Source organism: Megalopta genalis, unplaced genomic scaffold (assembly GCF_051020955.1).
Source record: "Megalopta genalis isolate 19385.01 unplaced genomic scaffold, iyMegGena1_principal scaffold1521, whole genome shotgun sequence".
In the NCBI taxonomy this organism is placed as follows: Eukaryota; Metazoa; Arthropoda; class Insecta; order Hymenoptera; family Halictidae; genus Megalopta; species Megalopta genalis.
In genome coordinates, this window is record NW_027477590.1 from 8469 (window position 1) to 28122 (window position 19654).

At 34.0% G+C, this 19654-nt stretch overlaps 1 protein-coding gene and 3 long non-coding RNA genes across 4 annotated transcripts; 2 read left to right on the forward strand and 2 right to left on the reverse strand.

Annotated features, from left to right (window-relative positions):
- The first annotated feature begins 1061 nt into the window (after window positions 1-1061).
- Window positions 1062-15180, forward strand: LOC143263774 (uncharacterized). The gene is made up of 2 exons (XR_013037113.1): window positions 1062-1454; window positions 14942-15180. It is a non-coding gene; the product is annotated as an uncharacterized LOC143263774 (long non-coding RNA).
- LOC117228071 (uncharacterized) lies at window positions 2380-6555 on the reverse strand. The gene is made up of 2 exons (XR_004492224.2): window positions 6240-6555; window positions 2380-6130 (listed from the first exon to the last, which is right to left on the reverse strand). It is a non-coding gene; the product is annotated as an uncharacterized LOC117228071 (long non-coding RNA).
- On the reverse strand, window positions 10987-14943 carry LOC143263775 (uncharacterized). Its single transcript, XR_013037114.1, has 2 exons — window positions 12375-14943; window positions 10987-11923 (listed from the first exon to the last, which is right to left on the reverse strand). It is a non-coding gene; the product is annotated as an uncharacterized LOC143263775 (long non-coding RNA).
- A 161-nt stretch (window positions 15181-15341) lies between the features above and the next one.
- On the forward strand, window positions 15342-19626 carry LOC117221755 (uncharacterized). Its single transcript, XM_076528491.1, has one exon. It carries the CDS (start codon window positions 15476-15478, stop codon window positions 19415-19417), a length of 3942 nt encoding a protein of 1313 aa, XP_076384606.1. The 5' UTR covers window positions 15342-15475; the 3' UTR covers window positions 19418-19626.
- The last annotated feature ends 28 nt before the right edge of the window (window positions 19627-19654 follow it).

Sequence of the window (19654 nt, forward strand, 5' to 3'; positions counted from 1 at the left end):
AAGTCACGCTGGCGGGGGCTTATAACCTTGCAACGATATACGTATGCATTCGGTTGAAATGCTCGAAAGAGAATCAGACTCAATCTCGCTAACATTCCTCTTCGTCAGTAATTGACTTGAAACTGGGCCCAGTTTTAGTCGCGTTTGGGCCCTTTATATACCCAAATCTTCTTGAATAACAGTAGTGGAAATGTCCATACGTGTCCTAATCCCAGAAAAATTCGTCGTCGTATCCCTTTGAAGGTACATGACTCGAAATATATACAGTGTCCCAAAAATGAATCGCAATTCGGAAAAGGGAGATTCCTGGGGCCATTTGAAATAACTTTTTCCTTAGCAAAAATGCGATCCGCGGCTTTGTTTACGAGTTATTAACGAAAAACAGTGACCAATGAATGACGAGATCAGCTGGTGAGAGACGGTCGAGCCAATGAACGAAACTGGGCTTTGTGCGCTCGTTGGCTGGGCCGCTTCGCGCCAGCCGAGCTCGCCATTAAAATAATTATTTTTTTTATTATTTTTAGTGAAAATTTCATTGCAATATCTCCAATTGTTCAATTTGAATTGAGTTTCTTTTTCATTCCTAATAGAAAACGCCGGTTATAATATCATTTTTGTAACGAAATCTGTACAGCAGATCCCGATCTGCTGAATCCGTAAAGTCACGTGACTATCCTAACCCCTTAATAGAATGTAAATATATTTGTTTTCTCATGTGTGTAGTTACATATTGTAATAGTATCGTGAAATAAGTATTTTATTAAAATATAGAAAAATAATATTTCATCAAACAGTATTTAGAATAATGGTATTGCAATAGTATTGCAGACAAGAATTGTATCCTTCAGCTTTTTATAGTACCATGTACTAAAACACAACACAAGAACTGCATTTAAACATGTACTACACACCTGCAAGAAATATTTATTCGAATAGAAGATAGCGTGTGACAGTTGCGAAATATGTTTAATTTTTAAATTTTCGTGTCTAATTTTCAGTTCTTTATTTTCTACATTTGAATCTAAGTATAAGTATTAAATAGCATTTTCTGATGTTTTAAATATTTAACGAAATACATTCCAAATAGTATTTCATTTAAGCATTAAACGAAATAGTATTTATTTATGCAAATATTTCAATTTTACTACGTTTTGTCAAATTATTTCAAATCTTCACCAGCCCTGATTCTGGTTCTAGAATCCAGAATTTGAATTACCGCTTCTAAACCGTCATATTGAATTTTAGTTCGTTCAGGTTCGCAGCTAATTCCAAGTGACAATCAAGACAGTGCTTGAAAAATTGACTGTAGAGTCGAGGCTCCCTGCTGCCATTCGAGCATAAGTCGCTGAACGACTCGTTACTTATTGTGTATCGTGAGCGAGAAGAGTAGTGAAGAGAAGCGTTTCAGAAAAGGCCCGTGTATTATTGAAAGCTGACGATCTGCTGGATCCGTGGTAAGTCGCTCTTCGTTATTTTTTGTGATTTTCTTTTCGTGAGAAGGCTGGGAAAGTTGGTGTGAGTACGAACCGCTTCACGCTCTTGTTTGTCGCGTCCGGAAAGTTAGGAAATCGCGAGTACGCTTCAATGCGTACAGCGACTGTTCCTCCGCACGCGGAAGCAGTTTGTTCGCATTCGTGTCTTTAAAAGTAGTTTCTCGTGCAGTCAATTTTATTCGCGCCTTACATCGTACCTCACATACGTACTTAGCGATTTCGCGTGTATTTGAGGAAGAATATATTGTCATTATCACGCAAAAAAACTAACGCTATCCTACGCTTCTTGAATAAATCTGCAGTTTAGTGACTTTGCACTAAATGTTCTTATCTTTACCAGTTTTTTCAAAAAATGTGCTATTGCTATTTTTTTAACAAAAAAATTATAAAAACTACAGAATGCCTTAACCAACGACGATCATATTTCAGTATATTATAGAGGACGAGATTCTGAACAACTTTTATTTGAAAAATAATTGCCGATCGGCCTTAGTTTTTGAAATATTTGCTGAAATAATTGATACTACCACAATGAGTTCGCCTTACGTATACCGCAACGTGTTGCGGCTGCGAAGGATCGCCGCTCGTCTAGTGTTTCTATAAACATATGAGCCGTTCAGTGCACACATCGCTTAATTCCATAAAAGAAAAAGTTGAGAAACGCGATGAAACGATGTACATTGTTTTTTAAAATTCCTGTTATAATATAGATTCACACATATAATGTAGAATGCATAAATACAAATATAGCTTTCATCTGACGCTGTATAAAATTAATAAGAAAGGATAGCCAAAAAATAATCGTCAGTAATGTTACAGCTTTTATGTGACTGGTGGAGTTAATCAATTTGGCAACTGAAAAAAAGTAGTAAAGTTAAATTCAGTCTTTAAATTTTTAAGTTTTTTATTACAGAAAAAGTTAGTTATTATATATTTTTATTACAGCTTTTGCATAATAATGAATATTGACAGTTCTGTTATATTATATTATTTGTAATTAATCCATCAGAAATATTATAAATAATGTCTTCTTCATCAGCTGGATGTGAGGATTCGTCATTTCGATTTGTTGTCAAGTTTTCATAGTAATCATGTTCAACAGGAGGAATGTATTTTAGCAGGTCCATCATGTCTCTCCATTTTTCCCTTGTCACAGTTCTGCCTTTAGGATATAATAAAGGCTGATATATATTTGTCAAACTTTGCGGTCTACCTGATACAGATTTTCTTAAATTAATGGCTTTAAATTCTGTATCTTTATTATAATCACATTTGAATTGTATGAGATGGGGTTTGGACCTTTCTAACTTCATCCAGCGTATTTTAAGCCAATTTACTGGAAAGCCTGTGACGGTTACTTTTCTGTTAATGATTGATTGTTCTAAAGCTTTTGTTGAAAAAAAATCTTGGTGGGTCATTTGGATTAGATGAAATGGAGCTTTCTTTTTACATGTTTTGTTTATATTGTACCAATCATCTGGTGAAAAAATGTTTTGATTTTTTTCGCACGTGACTCAATAATGGCAAAATCTGAGTCATTAGGCAAATAGCTGTGCCCACTTACCAAAAATTTCATTTCAATTGACTCGGCTCTTATTTCCGTACTCTGAACAAGTTTCAATAAACTTAAGACAGTTTTAATATTTCTGTTTTGTCCGGTACACGAATCCGAGTATGTTATTATTTTTGCAAAGTTTGTAGCGTAAGTCTTTATGTACTTTATTAGACAAGATGAAATTTCTTGAGACCCACGAGATCCTTCAGTGTCTGGCCAAACAAACATGTGGCTTATATTTTTACTGAATTCATGATATCCGAAATTATAAACATATAAATTACGCTTATAATAAGCTACGGATGTGGTCAGCTTGGGAAAGGCCAAAGCTTTTTCCAAGTCGAAAGAAAATACGAAAACTTTTTCTGATGTTGCCATTCGGTCGGCAGCCATTTGACTGCGAGCCCGTTTAGCCTCTTCTAAGTGAGTTTCCTTTTCACAATTTCTGCCATCTTCTTTCCCTCACCGTCTGAGGATTGAATTTTTATTTGCAAAGCATCACAATTTTGACACGTATCCTTTGATGGTTCTTTGAAATGTAAATTAAATTTTGTAGAGAACACATTATAGTAATACTTTTCTTTCACTGGTACTACATTTTCCTTTTCACATTCTGTGACGTATAGTTCATACATCTTCTTAATATTTAAGTCAGGATCTAAATATTGTCGTCTTGGATTATGAGCTCTCGTGTAGTGACTACGGTAGGCTGGAAATAACTTTATATGTTTTATAACACTTGTGTCATCTATTTTATTGCTTGCAACATGGCCTTTGCGCAGATCAACCAAAGATGTAACTTGTTCTTTAGAACAACATTTGTATATCCGCCCATCGCTCACCTGATAAGTGTCTCTAAAATATTTTTTGCAAACGGGAATATCACGTGTGTCTTTTCGAAAGTAATATGTAAAAGAATGTGATCTTCGTTCTTTAGTTTCATTCGTGAGGCGCCTTCTTTTTATATTTCGTTGACTTTAATACAACCTCTTAAGAAAATATTTTGGTCAAGCTGACTATGTAAACTATAAAATGCCTTCATGGCAGTCTCTCTCTCATTCGAAAAAATTTGTTGGTTGCACTTTTGACGGCATCTGCATTTTATATCGACAAATGTTTTTGCAGGTATTAAATTTCCTCCCCTATTCCTATATGCCAAACCATTTATTCTGTTATGCTTTTGTAAATTTCGTGTCCATTTATCAGGATTACAACTTCTTTTCCTCCCAATCAATGTGTTTGTTGCGAAATTTTTGTACTGTTGCAATCAGATGAATCCGAGGAAAACGATAAACGTCTTCTTGAACCACACTTTCTGTTAATAAATCGTATTGAAGAACCATCACTGTTTTTTCGTCATCCACGTTGTTATTAGTCTCACTCATCTTGGTTATAACGGTATAATATTTATTTCTTTAAAAACAATCTAGGAGTAATGATGAAAAGACCAAGAAAATATGTAGGTCGTGCAATATATATATATATATAATGGTGAATTCAGTGTGCGAGATCACTGTTATACTAACTACCGTTTGCGTTGCGCTTCTTTTTTAATCTGTTTGTCGATGCGATTTTATTACCAATATTATTGAGAGGAGGGAAAGCATCTTCGGCTGTTTAAAACAAAGCGTTGATACATGACAATAAAGCAACGATTACATTAGGGTATGGAGTTAATCAAAATGACTTCTGAAATAAATTACTTATTTTTCAATGGCCAAAAAAATGTTGCCGTTTAATGATGTTAATTTTTATTATTCAGGGAAGTTATTATAAATATAAAAAGTTATGACTATAGCAAGTGCTTTGACACATAAATTTAAGATTTTTCAAAAAGTGGAGTTAATCGATGTGTGCACTGAACGGCTCATATGAAAACCGCCAGTCGAGCATCGGTAGTTGGAAACGGTTGACGGGTAGAAAAAATCTAATTTCAATTATATTTGAATCTAACTATGTATATGCGGTGTGTCAAAGAACTAACGCTAACTCAAATCTATTAATTAACCCTGCAGACGACGCGCATTTCCCGTTTTCTTACCTTGCGACCATCGGTATTCTGCGTAAGATATGTACAGTAGCTCACGAAAGTATTCGAACGCCTTTTGAAAGGCAATAACTGTTTTAAAACTGGACTAAGGGACTTGAATTTTGTTCAGATAATAGCGGGACAAGTTTACCAGACGATGACCAAAATGCTTTTTTAAATTTTGCTATTACTTGGAATGACAAAAAAAAGGTAAAAAACTCTAGTTTTTTTTAAGTTTTTTCTATCCGAGCCTATAACGAAAATTTAAAAAATGCCTCTCGTAGATCTCGATAACTTATATACGTGTTGAAAATTTTATCGAAATCGGTTAATCCAGAGTCGAGCTACAAGCGTTGAAAGATGTACGAAACTGCAAATTTTTTCCAGTTTTTGGTCAAAATCGTGATGAAACTGCGATTTTTGCCATCTTTAATTTCTTATAACTCATATCAACGTGAACCGATTTCGATAAAAATTTTCAGCACGCATATGTGTAAGTTACCGAGATCCACGAGAGGCATTTTTTAAATTTTCGTTATAGGCTCAGATACTAATAACAAAATTTAAAAAAAGCATTTTGGTCATCATCTGGTAAACTAATCCCGCTATCATCTGAAAAAATTCAAATCCCTTAGTCCAGTTTTAAAAAAGTTATTGCGTTTTAAAAGGCGTTCGAATTTTATTTATTGATTATCGTAACTTTTTACATATCTGTCATAGCTACATTTAATTAATGAAATTACGTAAATCCTAATTTAAAAAAATACTAGTTTCTCACCATAATAATTTAATATCGTGTTATAAATTTTGAAACACTTTTCTAAACAAAGTCCTACGTGACAAACAAAGTAAAAATGTACAGTATCTTTTTTCTTTCGTGTTTTGAGGATACCACGCATCTTCTTTATGGTCTTGCTTTATTATCCGAGGGAGGAACTTTCGAAATGAAGTGTCTGCCCGCAAGTCTTGAAACTGTACTATCCGGTGTTGTACTTGATTTATTTCTTTTTTTTTGCTGCTATATGTCACTAGTAGACTTTCGATCAACATATTCTACGGAATCGTAAATGATATAACTTTTGTAATTTGACTATTTCTTCTATATATAATTATACAATTTACTACTGTTGCATTCAACAGGCAGTGAAATAATTTTTGATACCATTTTGTGCAAACTTTTCCTTTCGATCATATGGCTATGAAACATTTGATCTTTCAAATCAACACTGCCCCGTGTGTTTGAAGTTCCTTATTCGGGTATCGAATAATTGAAAATATCTTAAATAATTTCGGTAGAGACCGTGGTAATTCTTTTCTTCTACTTGTTTGTAAACTGTGAAAAAAGCCTAACTGATTAACACGTTTATCGCCCGGCGCGATTCGGCTGAGTTTCTCGCAGGGCACAAATCCGACTGTCGGAGCGCCGAAACGTAAACATAGCGATAAGCGGGAATAGCAACGATGAAACTCAAGTAGGCCCGTGCGTTGTCGGTGCCCTAATGCCATAGAGCCTTCTCTCTCTCTCTCTCTCTCTCTCTCTCTCTCTCTCTCTCTCTCTCTCTCTCTCATTATAATTTTAGGTTCCTAAATGGGGAAAAGTTGCCCTTAGAGATTTTTTAATGATCGAATTGTAAGACGTAAGCTCTAGCATATGAAGATATCATTATTCGAGTTTCGCGGCTCGCTTTTATAGTTGCCGACACCTCGTGTGAGAGAGTGAGAGAGAGAATGAAACTCTGGTCGTGTGCACTACCCGGAAAAGCAGTGGCCGGCACCGGATGCAGCCGGTGTACATTACTATGATTATGTACACTGTAGTGCTAGAATAAAAACGATGATCTAACTTTTCTATTTCTAATTTTTTATACATGAAAATTTGTCCAACATATTGATGAAATTCTTCCAATTATAATGATACCAAACACGACATGCTTTAGCCCATATTTATTCAATTACAAAAATCTCGACGCCGAGATATTGCCACGGCCCTATAATTTGAACACGTGTGCTGCGGCACGCGCCGCGGCTCTTTTGACTCGAATTCCCGGAAGACAACTCATATTGCAATGGCATAACTTTTTTTAATTTTAACATGTTAACACTGATTTCTTTTTTAATATCTTACTGTTAGTTTTCTGATTGAGATGAGATCAAACACGATATTTCTGTTGACAAAATCAAAGGCGATAGATGTTGCACGTAATTTACTGCCAAGATGCACGTGGTGTGCGGTAGAAAAGAGTTTAGGCAAAATTGTTGACTTTACTGATGCTGTAATAAATAATGTAAAAAAAATTAATTTGTAAATAATTCATATTCAAATTGACGAAAAGTCGAAAAAAGAATCAGTTTCGAATGTTTATACTGTTTCGTGGACAGAAGACTAGAAACTGATTGGCCAGTAACGCGATGGAAGGGGATGTAAAAATGACGTAGCACGCAGTGCCGCAGGTTAGCGTGCTGGCGACCCTGTCATAAAAAATGCTTTATTGCTGAAAAGAAGAATAAACTCAGAAACTGCAATGAAGAAGGTTATGGCTCCACGAAATTGAAAGTCTAACGAACGTGATCTTTTGTCGATTGCACGTCGTTCATTGAAGGACTGTAATTTGTCTCGCTGAACCGAAGATTCCCCGTAAATAAAATTGTTTTTTAAGAGTAGAAAAAAATGTAATTCGACCCAGAGAAAATTGGGCGGACACAGCACGAAAATTCCGTTGAAGGACGGAACATCCTTCGTCGCCACATCTGCAATCCATTTGTTGCGCTATCCGCGCTTTTCAAGAATGCTAAATGTCGCGTTCTTTCTTGATGTTCGACATCTTAAAATTCCAAGGTTAATGGAAAATGTACAGAAAACAGTTCCTTTACACTCTCCACGCGTAGGCTTGTCCTCAAAATAATGTCGCTTCTCCCGTCCCAGCAAATTTCAAACATGGAATCTTCATTCTCGGCCGTCTTCGTTCTCTTCTGTCTCCCATCCTTGTAAAGCCTTTCTATTCCCGATGTCTAACGTAGGCTCGAATAGCGTAACTTTGGTGATATTTTCTTTCGAAAAACATATGTACATACCTTCTTTGGCCTTGCCTTTAATATTTCATATGTTAAAAATCGGTATTTGTAATGCTTTTTTCGCAAATAAAATAAGTTACTTATTACGTATAATAAATAAGAATGGTTTAAAGCATGTCGTGTTTGGTATCATTTTAATTGGAAAAATGTGACCAATATATTAAACAAATTTCCATGTATAAATAATAATATATAGTATAAAAATTTAGAAATAAAAAAGTTAAGTCATCGTTTTAATCTATCATTACAATATTGTACACCGGCTGTCTCCGATGCTGACCGCTGCCTTTCCAGGTACATACATACATAGTATACAACATAGTTTTGCTCGACTCGAGTTTCGTTCTATCTCTCTTCCTCTCACGAGGTGTCGGCAACAATAAAGGCGAGCCGCGAAGGCTCGAAGAAATCAATTCCTGCGTACTACTCTCGACACTTTAGAATCGGTCCTGGCAACAGATAGGGAGTTTTTACTGTACATCGTGATTGATTTTATTTTGAGCAATCAGAAATATTTGTCCAAACTTTATCATGTTTGATCTAATCTCAATCAGAAAGCTATCACACACACACACACACACACACACACACACACACACACACACACACACACACAGTGAGAGAGAGAGAGAGAGAGAGAGAGAGAGAGAGAGAGAGAGCAAGATATTAAAAAAGAAATCAGTTTTAAAATATTAAAATTAAAAAAGAGTTATGTCATTGATTATTTATATTTGATTGACATTGATTATATATATTATGAGTTGTCTGCCAGGAATTCGAGTCAAAGGAGCCGCGTCGCATGACGCATCATACGCTCGACCGACTCCGTCGAACCTTAGCATCGACCTAGCGAGAAAATCGATAAATTATAGGGTCGCGGCAATTATCGCGTGTCAGTGATGACATATTGAAATTACGCCGGGAAGAGAGACACTATTGTATATCGCAATGTGTACATCACAATTTCTTCTTTCTCTTAAATCACATTTTCTAGGTTAAAAAGTTGCTTATTTTAATGTAATGATGTTTAAAATTACTTAATTTACACTTGCGGTAAACCAAACAAGTAGCAACTTTCTTGCTCATAGCAAAAACGTCGACAAATTCGGTTTTCATGTTCTTTTCTTTTTTTGACAATGACCCAACCGGATGAAAAATTGCATGCACTGCTTGTGATAGTACCTCATCAGGAAATTAATATACAAAAATCACAATCCTTTGTTTTCGAGAAATCTTTAATTCTCCGATTTTTGTTTGGTTTTTTATTTTTGATAAGCACAGCTTGCAACCGAAAAATCTGATTAAAAAGCCACCAAAGGAGAGAAATAGGTGGAAAAGCGTGCTTTTCTTGGTTAGCTATCGAATGGTATAATATTCATTAAAAAACCTCTAAGGCCAATTTTGACCATCTCAATTAGCTAGGCCCTTTGCAAATAAGTAAAAATCATTATTTTCGGAAATATGACTTCTTTGATAGAAAAACATGATTTTATAGTAGGCTTATTTACTATCCCCATTGATAAAAGTAATGCCATATAGATGTCCTAGTTGTCTTAGTGGTGATATTTTATTATATAAATTTCACTCAACATGCCTATTTGTCTCATCCACAATAATTTTTACAAACTGCTCAATGAAAAATAATTGGAACATTGCTATTGGATCTGTTATATTTTCCGCATCGTTGCGAGGGCCGCTTCTTTTAGAGTAAACTTCCCGTTGTGCATTGTGTGTACCCATATCCTCCCAATGAAAAGATAAACACCGTTGCCTGTTTATTTGCGTTCTGCCTCATCGTTTTCACTAACATGCAATTTACTAATCACGTTAACGATTACCTGATCGTCAATTTTGTTCTCTACAGTTATATTCACCATCACTGATATTATCGCTAGACGACTGCTAGAATCGAACTGCATCTCGTGAAAGAAGTTCGAAAGATTGGGTCTCTGCATAGTGCAAATATTTCTACGAGATCACTCATCATGGAGAGACGTTAAAAGACACGATTTATAAACATAGGATCGACAGAAAAATAAGTACACAGGGTGTCCCAAAAATGTCTTGCAATTCGGAACTGGGGGATTCCTGAGGTCGTTTGAAGTAACCTTTTCCTTAGCGAAAATGCAATCCGCGGTTTTATTTACGGGTTATTAGCGAAAAACATTGACTAGTGAAAGACCAGATCAGCTGGCGTGAGACGGCCGACCCAATGAACGGAACTGAGCTTCGTACACCCATTTCCGGAATGCGAGACATTTTTGGAATACCCTGTATAACGTAATGGTATATCAAGTGGCCGCTCAATGCTCCGCACACTGCACAGACGTCGGCCGCTGGGAACGGCTCGAGAGTTCGTACAGTGGCACAGACGTCGTCCCTGAAGGGTTAAAACGCAATTCTGCGATTAGTTCGGGCAAGTACAGTAGGCCAGGAGTTGGTATTGGCTAACGACTTCCAGTTAATCTGGCTGTACGGAGGCTCAGAAACAATTGCCGATATGTCATCCTTAACAGTGCTACGATGTTGCATTACAGTGTTGAGGTAAATACAAGCACGTATAGGTAAATTTTGATGTAGTTGTAGCACTCGTTCTATGCAAATATCTCCGAAACAAAGGCCGAGCGGCAATTATTGTTCCAATAAATGTTCGTTAAGAATCTCGTCCTTTATAACATATTCAAAAAACATCGGGATCGGCCCACGGTTTGTATAGTTTTTATAATTTTTATGTTTTCTTTTCTTTTTTGTTAAAACGTAAACTTCTAAATAATTTACATTATTTATTGTAGAGCTCGTTCAGACAATAAGAATAATAGCTTAGAAGGAAGAATAAATGGTTTGAAAACTGTTTATATATACAAAAATAGTTTCTTAAATATATAATAAAATATACATGTGATCAAGTATAAAAATGTAGACGTAAAATATATGCATAATTAACTATGACTTAATACTAAGATTTTATTAAATATTAACTTTTCTATTTCATTTTTAATTCTCCTCTTCTATTGTAACCTGCTTAACTTTCCTTTCTTCTTCTTTTTGAATTTTTAATAGTTCTCGTTGCTTTTCCTTTTTTGCAATTTCTGTTTGCTTTCACTTTTTTTTTTGTTGTTGTGCAAATTTTTCTTGCTGCTACTGGTCTTATGTTATGGCAGTTTGTAAAATGTTCGCGTTTTTCCGTTTTTTATTTAAATCTGAACAAGTTAGTGTCTTGTCAAACGGTGACACTACATACATATATTGGACATTATACATATTTTCATTTAATCTGTCGTCTAACATTTGTTATCGTCCTTAATCATATTTGTTGCTGAGCGCTTATACTTAAATTAGTCTTTTTGATACTTGAGTCTACTATTTCGCCTTTACTTTCATCAGTTTACCGTTATATTTTTGGTACCGGTATTATACGAGCAAAGCTATTCCGAAATCGATTATTACCGTAATACCGATACCGTTATAATCCCAAAACCGATATACATATTATCGAAAACCGAAAAGAATACTGGTACCTCTTTGATATTCTGATTTTGGAAATGTAGTAACGTCTGACGAGTCGTTACGCCTTGTCGCCGAAATGGTAGATCTATCTTCATTTGTTTATATTCAATATTTCTTTTATCGCTGTTTACTATTTCATTCTACTCCAAGGTTGATCGAGACATTAAAAAACGTTCCATTGTTATTGTATTCTTCATCTCTTTTCCACTCATGATAGTGGTGGATTTAGCGAGAAGGATGCCTCTGGTGGTAAAATTTCCGAGACACCTAAACAAAATGAAAGGACACGCACAAAACATATGATTCGATTAATTTTATTTCTTTTCTTAATTATTATTACACTGTATTATTACACTATATTTTATACGATTTTATAATTCTTTATAGCATGTATTTTTTTTTTGTTGCAACTTGTATGACCGAATCCACTCTATGGGGATGGACAATCATGAATAAGATACACGTGTAAATGTAATTTGTTGTCTTAATTTGTCAATGCATCTGAAGGAATTTGTAAAATTCGAATGCCCATTTATCCGTTAATATTGGTGTAATATGGCACACATCAACCAACAATGCATTCCAATTTTACAATATATGGCGTAGATGTCAACGTTATACTAGCGGTTGAATACTTTCATGTATGTGTGTATCCAAAGAAATATATAAAACAAGAACAGAACACTGGACTACTAAAAAAAATTCAAATATTATTTACACAAACTGCGTGCCCCATTGGATCCCTCCATCGGTGCTGATTACGCATAGCTTTGGCCCTGCCGAGTCGAGAGAAGCGAGCAGTGGAGCACATGGCGATAAAACGTCGTGCACGCGTTGCCTGTTTGCAATGTAAATCGTTCCGACACTACTACAGGGCAGTTTCTTCTTCAGAAATGTCTACAGGAGCCGATCCTGGGTAGAGTTTCCGTGTTAGACAAAGAATTTTTCGTAAAAATATAAAAATATTGCGGAGAAACTACGCAGATACTTTATATTCGGGAAACTCTTCTCTATCATCAAAACCAATTAGAGTTTTCTAACATTTTTACTTTTCATGTAATCCCTCATTTTTGTCGAAAATACTGGGTTTTTACAAAACTTCGTATTTTTTTAGAATTTCGGCTTTTGGATTGTTGTTTGGGGAGCGAAGCTCTACACTTAGCTGCTTCGATCTATTTTTAAGATCAATTTTGTACGCGTTTTTTATCGATCACACTGGATGCAGTTTCTTTCGGCAAGTTGTTCTAAAATTATTCTAAATTGTGCGAAATTTATGAATATGCTTTACAAGCATTTTAACCCAAATCGTAGGAGAAGTATTTTTGTTGTAAGATGCAAAATTGTCATTTCCTTATTACATGTAAACACGTCGTCCACAACTGAGAGGTTACAAGCAACTAACTCGTAAATGTACACTTTTGATAGGATGTAATATTAGTATATCATTAAGAATATCGGTATTCAAATGATATTAGTTACTCACTCAGTAAGTACAGTTACTCATGAAATTGAGCGTACACCTTTTAAAACCCAATAACTTTTTTAAAACTGGACTAGTGGCTTGAATTTTTTTTAGATGATGATTTTTTATATGATAGATAGATGAATGATCAACTAGTCCACTAGATTAGAAGAATACGAAATGATAGATGAACTATTCTACTAGACGATGACCGAAATGCTTCTTTTAAATTTTACTATTACTTGGAATGGCAAGAAGAAATAAAAAAAAACTCTCGTCGTTTAACTTTTTTATCTGAGCCTGTAACAAAAATGTCAAAAATGCCTTTTTGTAGATATCGGTAACTTACACATATGCATGCTGAAAATTTTTGTCGAAATCGGTTCACGTTGTTATGAGTTACGACAAATTAAAGATCACAAAAATTGAAAGAAATCTGCAATTTTGTTTTAAATATTTAAACCGATTTTGATCAAATTTTCAGCACGCATATAATTTACGGAGATCTACGAAAGGCATTTTCTAAATTTTTGTTACAGGCTCAGATAATGAAGGTAAAATTTTTTTGTCATCCCAAGTAATAGCAAAATTAAAAAGAGGCAGTTTAGTCGTCGTCTAGTCTTCCATCCATCATCTAAAAAAAATTCAATACACTTAGTCCAGTTTTAAATAAGTTATTGCGTTTTAAAAGGTGTACTTTCAATTTTGTGAGTAACTGTACATGTATACTGTTATGGTTCACGATAGGTATATTTACGAGCTCTTCGAGGTGTTCAGTTTTTCTCCAACTGCTCGCTTCTCTATTCCAGCAATGCCGTTTCTTTCGATTATTCGAATCCGTCCGAACAACTTGGTTTCATTTGAGTTTTATTCGAATCAGTTCGAAAACCGATAGGTATCTTTCAAACTGTTTCGTTAACTTTTCCATGATGTTATTAACGAACAATCATGACCAGAATCTAATATGAACGATACCGTCTTATCCGACTTGAAATTGACATGGCTCGTATCAATCCACTGCAAGACTCTGTTACTTTGGCTGCATTTCTTGGACATTAAGTTGTAATATGTTCACTTTCGTTACAAGCACAGCGTTTGACGTTAACCAATTTATGAAATCGGCTCCTTGACATCAGCAGTCGACCAGTATTTTGATTTTGTTGCATTTTGGATCCCGCATTTCTCTCGACGATCTTTTCGATTTTTAATTTTACCCCGTGCCTCCGTGACGAGTGACCATTGCAACAATGGCCTCCATAAGTGAAACACTCATTATCTGGTCAATATACTCCATGGAGTGTTGCAAAGTTTCGTTCATAAATGGTTCAATTGCTTTGTAGTCGTCAATGTGTCAGTACCAAAGTACTCTACCCAAGCAGCCTGTAAAGCTGGCTATTTGTTTACTATTACTCGCAGGCGTCAACTTTTAATATACTACACCGCAAGCTTTCCTGTAAATAAGCGATCATACATACAAAAAAGCTCTCGTTTCGCAATAAAATTAAATTTTATCCATCGATCTCTATTGTATGCACCAAATATTTAGAGACAAGTTTTTTGTGTCTTTTTGGTTGAATGATTTTGGCAACATCTTCAGACGATTTTCGAAATAGCACTTTCGTGGCGATATTGGTGTTACATTAGAAGTTCTATTCTACTGAAGGTCCTTAATTTTGCTGTAACAACCCAAACATTGTCGAAAATGAAACATTTTGATCGCTCAAGTTACCGCATTCCTTCCATGTTTATTCCTACGTTTCTATGTTTTTGAAAAAATATCGCGTAGATAATATAATGATAATAATATTTATTCATGCCCACAGGTGCCGACGAGCAGGATACTACATCATATTATATGCCGATAAAGTTGCAAGAGTGGTAACTAGAAGCTCGGAAATACACATTCCTTGTGAAATAATCCAGTAAATCCTTAATGAGAAAATCAGGAACAACAATAAGAAGATTTAGCACAACATATACTAGTATATGAAAATATCGAGATTCTTAAAATGTATCCCGATAGTATAAGTAGTGGCGATGAAGATGAACAGTGGCTGAAGAATTATGAGTTATTTTCTATTATACGCAAAAAACTGCCACAAGAACAAATTATGCAAGACATTGGAAACTGTCTAAAGAATGGTGCAGAAATAAATGCTCTAAATGCACGAGGAAAAACAGTTTTAGATGTTGCACGTGATAAAAATTATGAGAATTTAGTTGAATTTCTTTCTGCACTAGGTGGTAAAACAGCATTAGATTTAGCAGATGGTAGCGATACTGATTCATATTAAACTCAACAGCATAGTGATATAAATAGAACTAAGTCACAGCAGCAAATTTGGCAACCAATAAATATGGATGCTGCTGACAATCAGAAAGTAAATTTACCATTACCGGTTGCCGCGGCACATGGAAATGTAAAAGATATAGCATCTGTAATTAATCTCCAATTACCTTTAAGAGAAACTACTCTTACAGAAGAACAACTCAAATTGTTAAAACAAATTAACGAAGAAGGTAATACACTACTATCAATAGCTGCTAAAAGTGGAAAAAAAGATAACGTAGATTTTTTTATTCGATGTGGAATTGATATCAATTGTCATAATAAATTAAAAAAGAGTGCTGTAGATTTAGCTTGGGAAAATCACCAATTTGATATTGTACTTGCATTATTAAAAGCTGATTCAGATTTTCCTAATCACTTTGATCTAACTGTGTTAAATGAAGGAAATGTTCAGAAGGAATTTAAAGAATTTGTTGGAAAGAGAAATTCTTTACATGAACAAATTAAAGAAAACCATTTAGAGGATATTAAAGTTTATACGGATACTATTAGCGAATCGAAGCTTTGCTTAAATAGTGAAAGTCAATCGGCAATGTTTACAGCTATTGAAAAAAAAAGATTCGAAATTTTTGCGTTTCTTAAGTCCGCTGGATTCATGTTTAAAAATGAAGATGAAAAAGAATGCATAAATAAACTCTCTCAAGGAGAAAAAGATACTCTAAAAACAGAAATGATTTCTAAATTTCCTCAAATTGATCAAGGACATATTCTTTACCTAACATCAAAATCAAGATCAGAGAAACCCGTCGACAAAGAGCTAATCGAGAAACTTTATAGGTCTTTGGATGCTATTCCTGAAGTTTCAATAATTCTAAAAGTGATACAATATATAGATTGTCTTGACATAATTTTTGATTTTGATAATGACAATATTAGCGATATTAATCCTACTGCTTCAGAAAGTACAAAAGGAACTACTGATTATAAAGACGGTAGAATTTACTTAGCAGCTAAGATAGAAGAAAATAAGCTATTGGGTACTTTAGCTCAAGAGTTAACGCATCTTGCAATCTATATCCTATATAAAAATGAAACAATAACGGCGAATATTAAAGATTATACAAAAGATATAGTTAAGGAGATGCACAGTAATACTGAAGATAGTCCGCTCATAACTCTAGCAAGAGCATTTACATATCCGGAGGATGAGCAGCAATCTGAACTAATTGTAAGTATTCCACATATACTTGCACGATATCATGATGAAGGAAGAAGATGGTTGCTTAATACAAATAAAGAAATCAAGTCGCTTTTTGAGTACTACACCGATCAAGCAAAAGGAGGAATAGCATATCGATGTAAGGAATTCATTGAAAACAGTTTTTTAATTAAGCCAAGGAATAGTGTACAAGTTCTTAATGAATATTTAGGAGAAATGAACAATATAATAAAATATGAGATACATTTTGAAAATCCTATTGATCTTGATAACTTTCTAAGGTCAAACGAACAAGTTTTTCTTCTAAAAACAGAGAACACGTTGTTAAGCATTTTAAGTATTTATGAAAGCTTAACAATTGAGAATAGAAATTATCCTATACGAGATTGTCTTTTTTTAAAATTTAATTCTTATATGGAGAAGGGAGACAAAATCAACCACCTATACTATTCTGCAGCAGGAAAAATGCTATGCATAAGATATCCCTACGATTCAGATAAGGAAAGATTATCAGATGTTTTAAAAGCTTTAAATACACTTTTAGAAGAAAAATCAGATAGAAAAGTCGTATTCATAATACCAGAAAGTAAAATAGAGGAATTTCATGAAATGAAAAGGGTGTTCACCAACAAATGTTATAAAGAAGCAACAGACCGCAAATTCACATTAAATGACCTAACTGAAGAATCACAGCAGAAGCTCTTGGAACGAGAAGTAGTACTGCAAGGAGCAAAAATTAATTTGAAGAAATTAATTGGTAAGTGGGATAAAAATGCAAAACAAGTAATTGATGCCGAAACGTTAGAGGGACTTATTGTCAATAAAGTAATCAAGATAGGTAGTAGTCCATTAGGCACAACTGATTTAGAAGGAGCATATTCTGACTTAGTTGACGAAGTCAATATGAAAACTTTGGTTGATAAATTATTATCAGAAGAATCAAATGATATTTACATTATTAGTGGGATACCTAGCACAGTCAAAGAGAACAAGTTAATTGAATACCTAGTAAATGCAGATATAGATAATAGCAAAATACCAAAAGTGAATGATCTCAAAAGTCGAATAGCAGTATTGAATCAAGATATTGACACAGCTATTGACAATAGAATACAAGTAGCTGGTGATCAATTTAAAAAAGAAGATTTTAAACAAATATGTCAGAACAATCGGGAAAGAAAGATTTATTGGATTAATGTAAAACATGAAGGTAGTGCATCTAAATTCATGCTAGAACAAATTTATAACCCTGACTTTTACTTAAAAAGTAACAGATTTAATAATGAAGTAATTATTGAGAAGAATGTAAAAGAACACTTAGCAAGTCCTACGCTTTCTGAAATATTTATCATCGGTGGTAAAAGGAAAGAGGAGGCCACAAGATGGCTTCAATTTGGTGATAACAGAGAACAAATAGAATTTGAAAGAAATTATAGGGATCATAGGATTAAGTTCCTAAATTCTCAACATAATATGGTAACTATTTTTGAAGAACTAGTTGTACAAAATTACGCCAAAACAGTTCATTTGCTTAAGTTTGAACAAGAACAGCTTATTTGGTGTAAAACTTATGGTTCATTAAAGAATTTGAGTAAATATAGAGGTAAAGACCATAGAAATTCTAAACCTTTAATAGGAGAAGATGCTTTAATTATTGAAATTAAAGACGATAAGATGGTAATTATCGCTGGTGATCCAGGAATTGGCAAAACTACTACTTTGGTTAAGTTATACGAGTTACAGTATGTATTACAATCTGGCGCAAGAGAGTCAATAATTAAATCGCATTGGTTGATTACAATCAATCTAAAAGATCATTTAGATGCAATAAGGGATATTGATTTTAATGTTCCAACAGAAATAGTACAAAAAATAACAGATTTTTTATTACAAGTTGATAAAAGTATAAGCAATGATTTTGCCAGAAGATTATTAGGTATGGCGCTGGTAAAGCAGGATTTTGGAATACCTTTATTAATAACATTTGATGGATTTGATGAAGTTTTAGATGAAGTGAATAGAGATAAAGTTATCACATTATTACAACGTTTGAAAGATAAAACTAAAGCTAAATTATGGATTACTACTCGTCTCCATTGTGAGCATATTTTAGAGAGTGCAGTTTCAACATTTGCCATAAAGCTTGAACCAATTGGTGATGAAATAACGAGCGAATTAATTAAAAATTACTTAAAGAATCATCTAAGTCACATTTTAAGTCATGATGATTTTCAAAGTATCTTTGGCGATAGCGATGAAATAATAGAAAATACGAGGGTGCAAACATACACCATGACATTCTTAAGTAAAATGCACGAAGTATTTAATGGCGATGTATCGAAGCTCATTGGAAGACCATTACAGCTTTATTTAATGTTAGAAGGCTCTACGAGATATTTTAAAGAATGGACGCGAGATATTAATGATCAAAGCCCTGACTTTAGTTATGTGGGAAATGACATATGGGAATTATACGAAAATTTTGTTGATAGAAAGTATAGTATTTATTTTCAAAAAGCAAAATTTAAAGAACGACTAAGACAGGAACAAGATAAAATAACTTATGATAATTATCATAAATCTCTAACTAAATCTTTCATCCTTAAATCTGCACCAAAACAATCTTTAAAAACATTTAGAGATACATTACTATCAGTTGGTATTATCAGATCTGATGGTAGCAATATTGAGTTTATACACTCAACTGTTAGAGACTACTTTGCTGCTAAAGTATTCGTAAATTGGATAGCAAAATGGAAAGCAGGGAATCAGTATATACTAACAAAATAAAAAAAACAAGAATATTTATTAAAAGAGATTTTAGTAAAGACAGATTATCAAGTTATACGAATATTTTTAAACAGTAAACTCCTAAAAGAGAAACTGACAAATATACATCTACAAGAGGAATATTATGATAAGGACGTTCTATTTGTAGCAGCAAAGGAAAGTAATAAAGGAATCGGCCGTTTTGTCTTAGATAATTTAGATAATCCATATAACATTCTTAATGTTGAAGACAATAGT

Coding starts and splice junctions, on each gene's coding strand:
- LOC117221755 (XM_076528491.1), top strand. CDS start 15,476: ATGGATGCTGCTGACAATCAGAAAGTAAATTTACCATTACCGGTTGCC.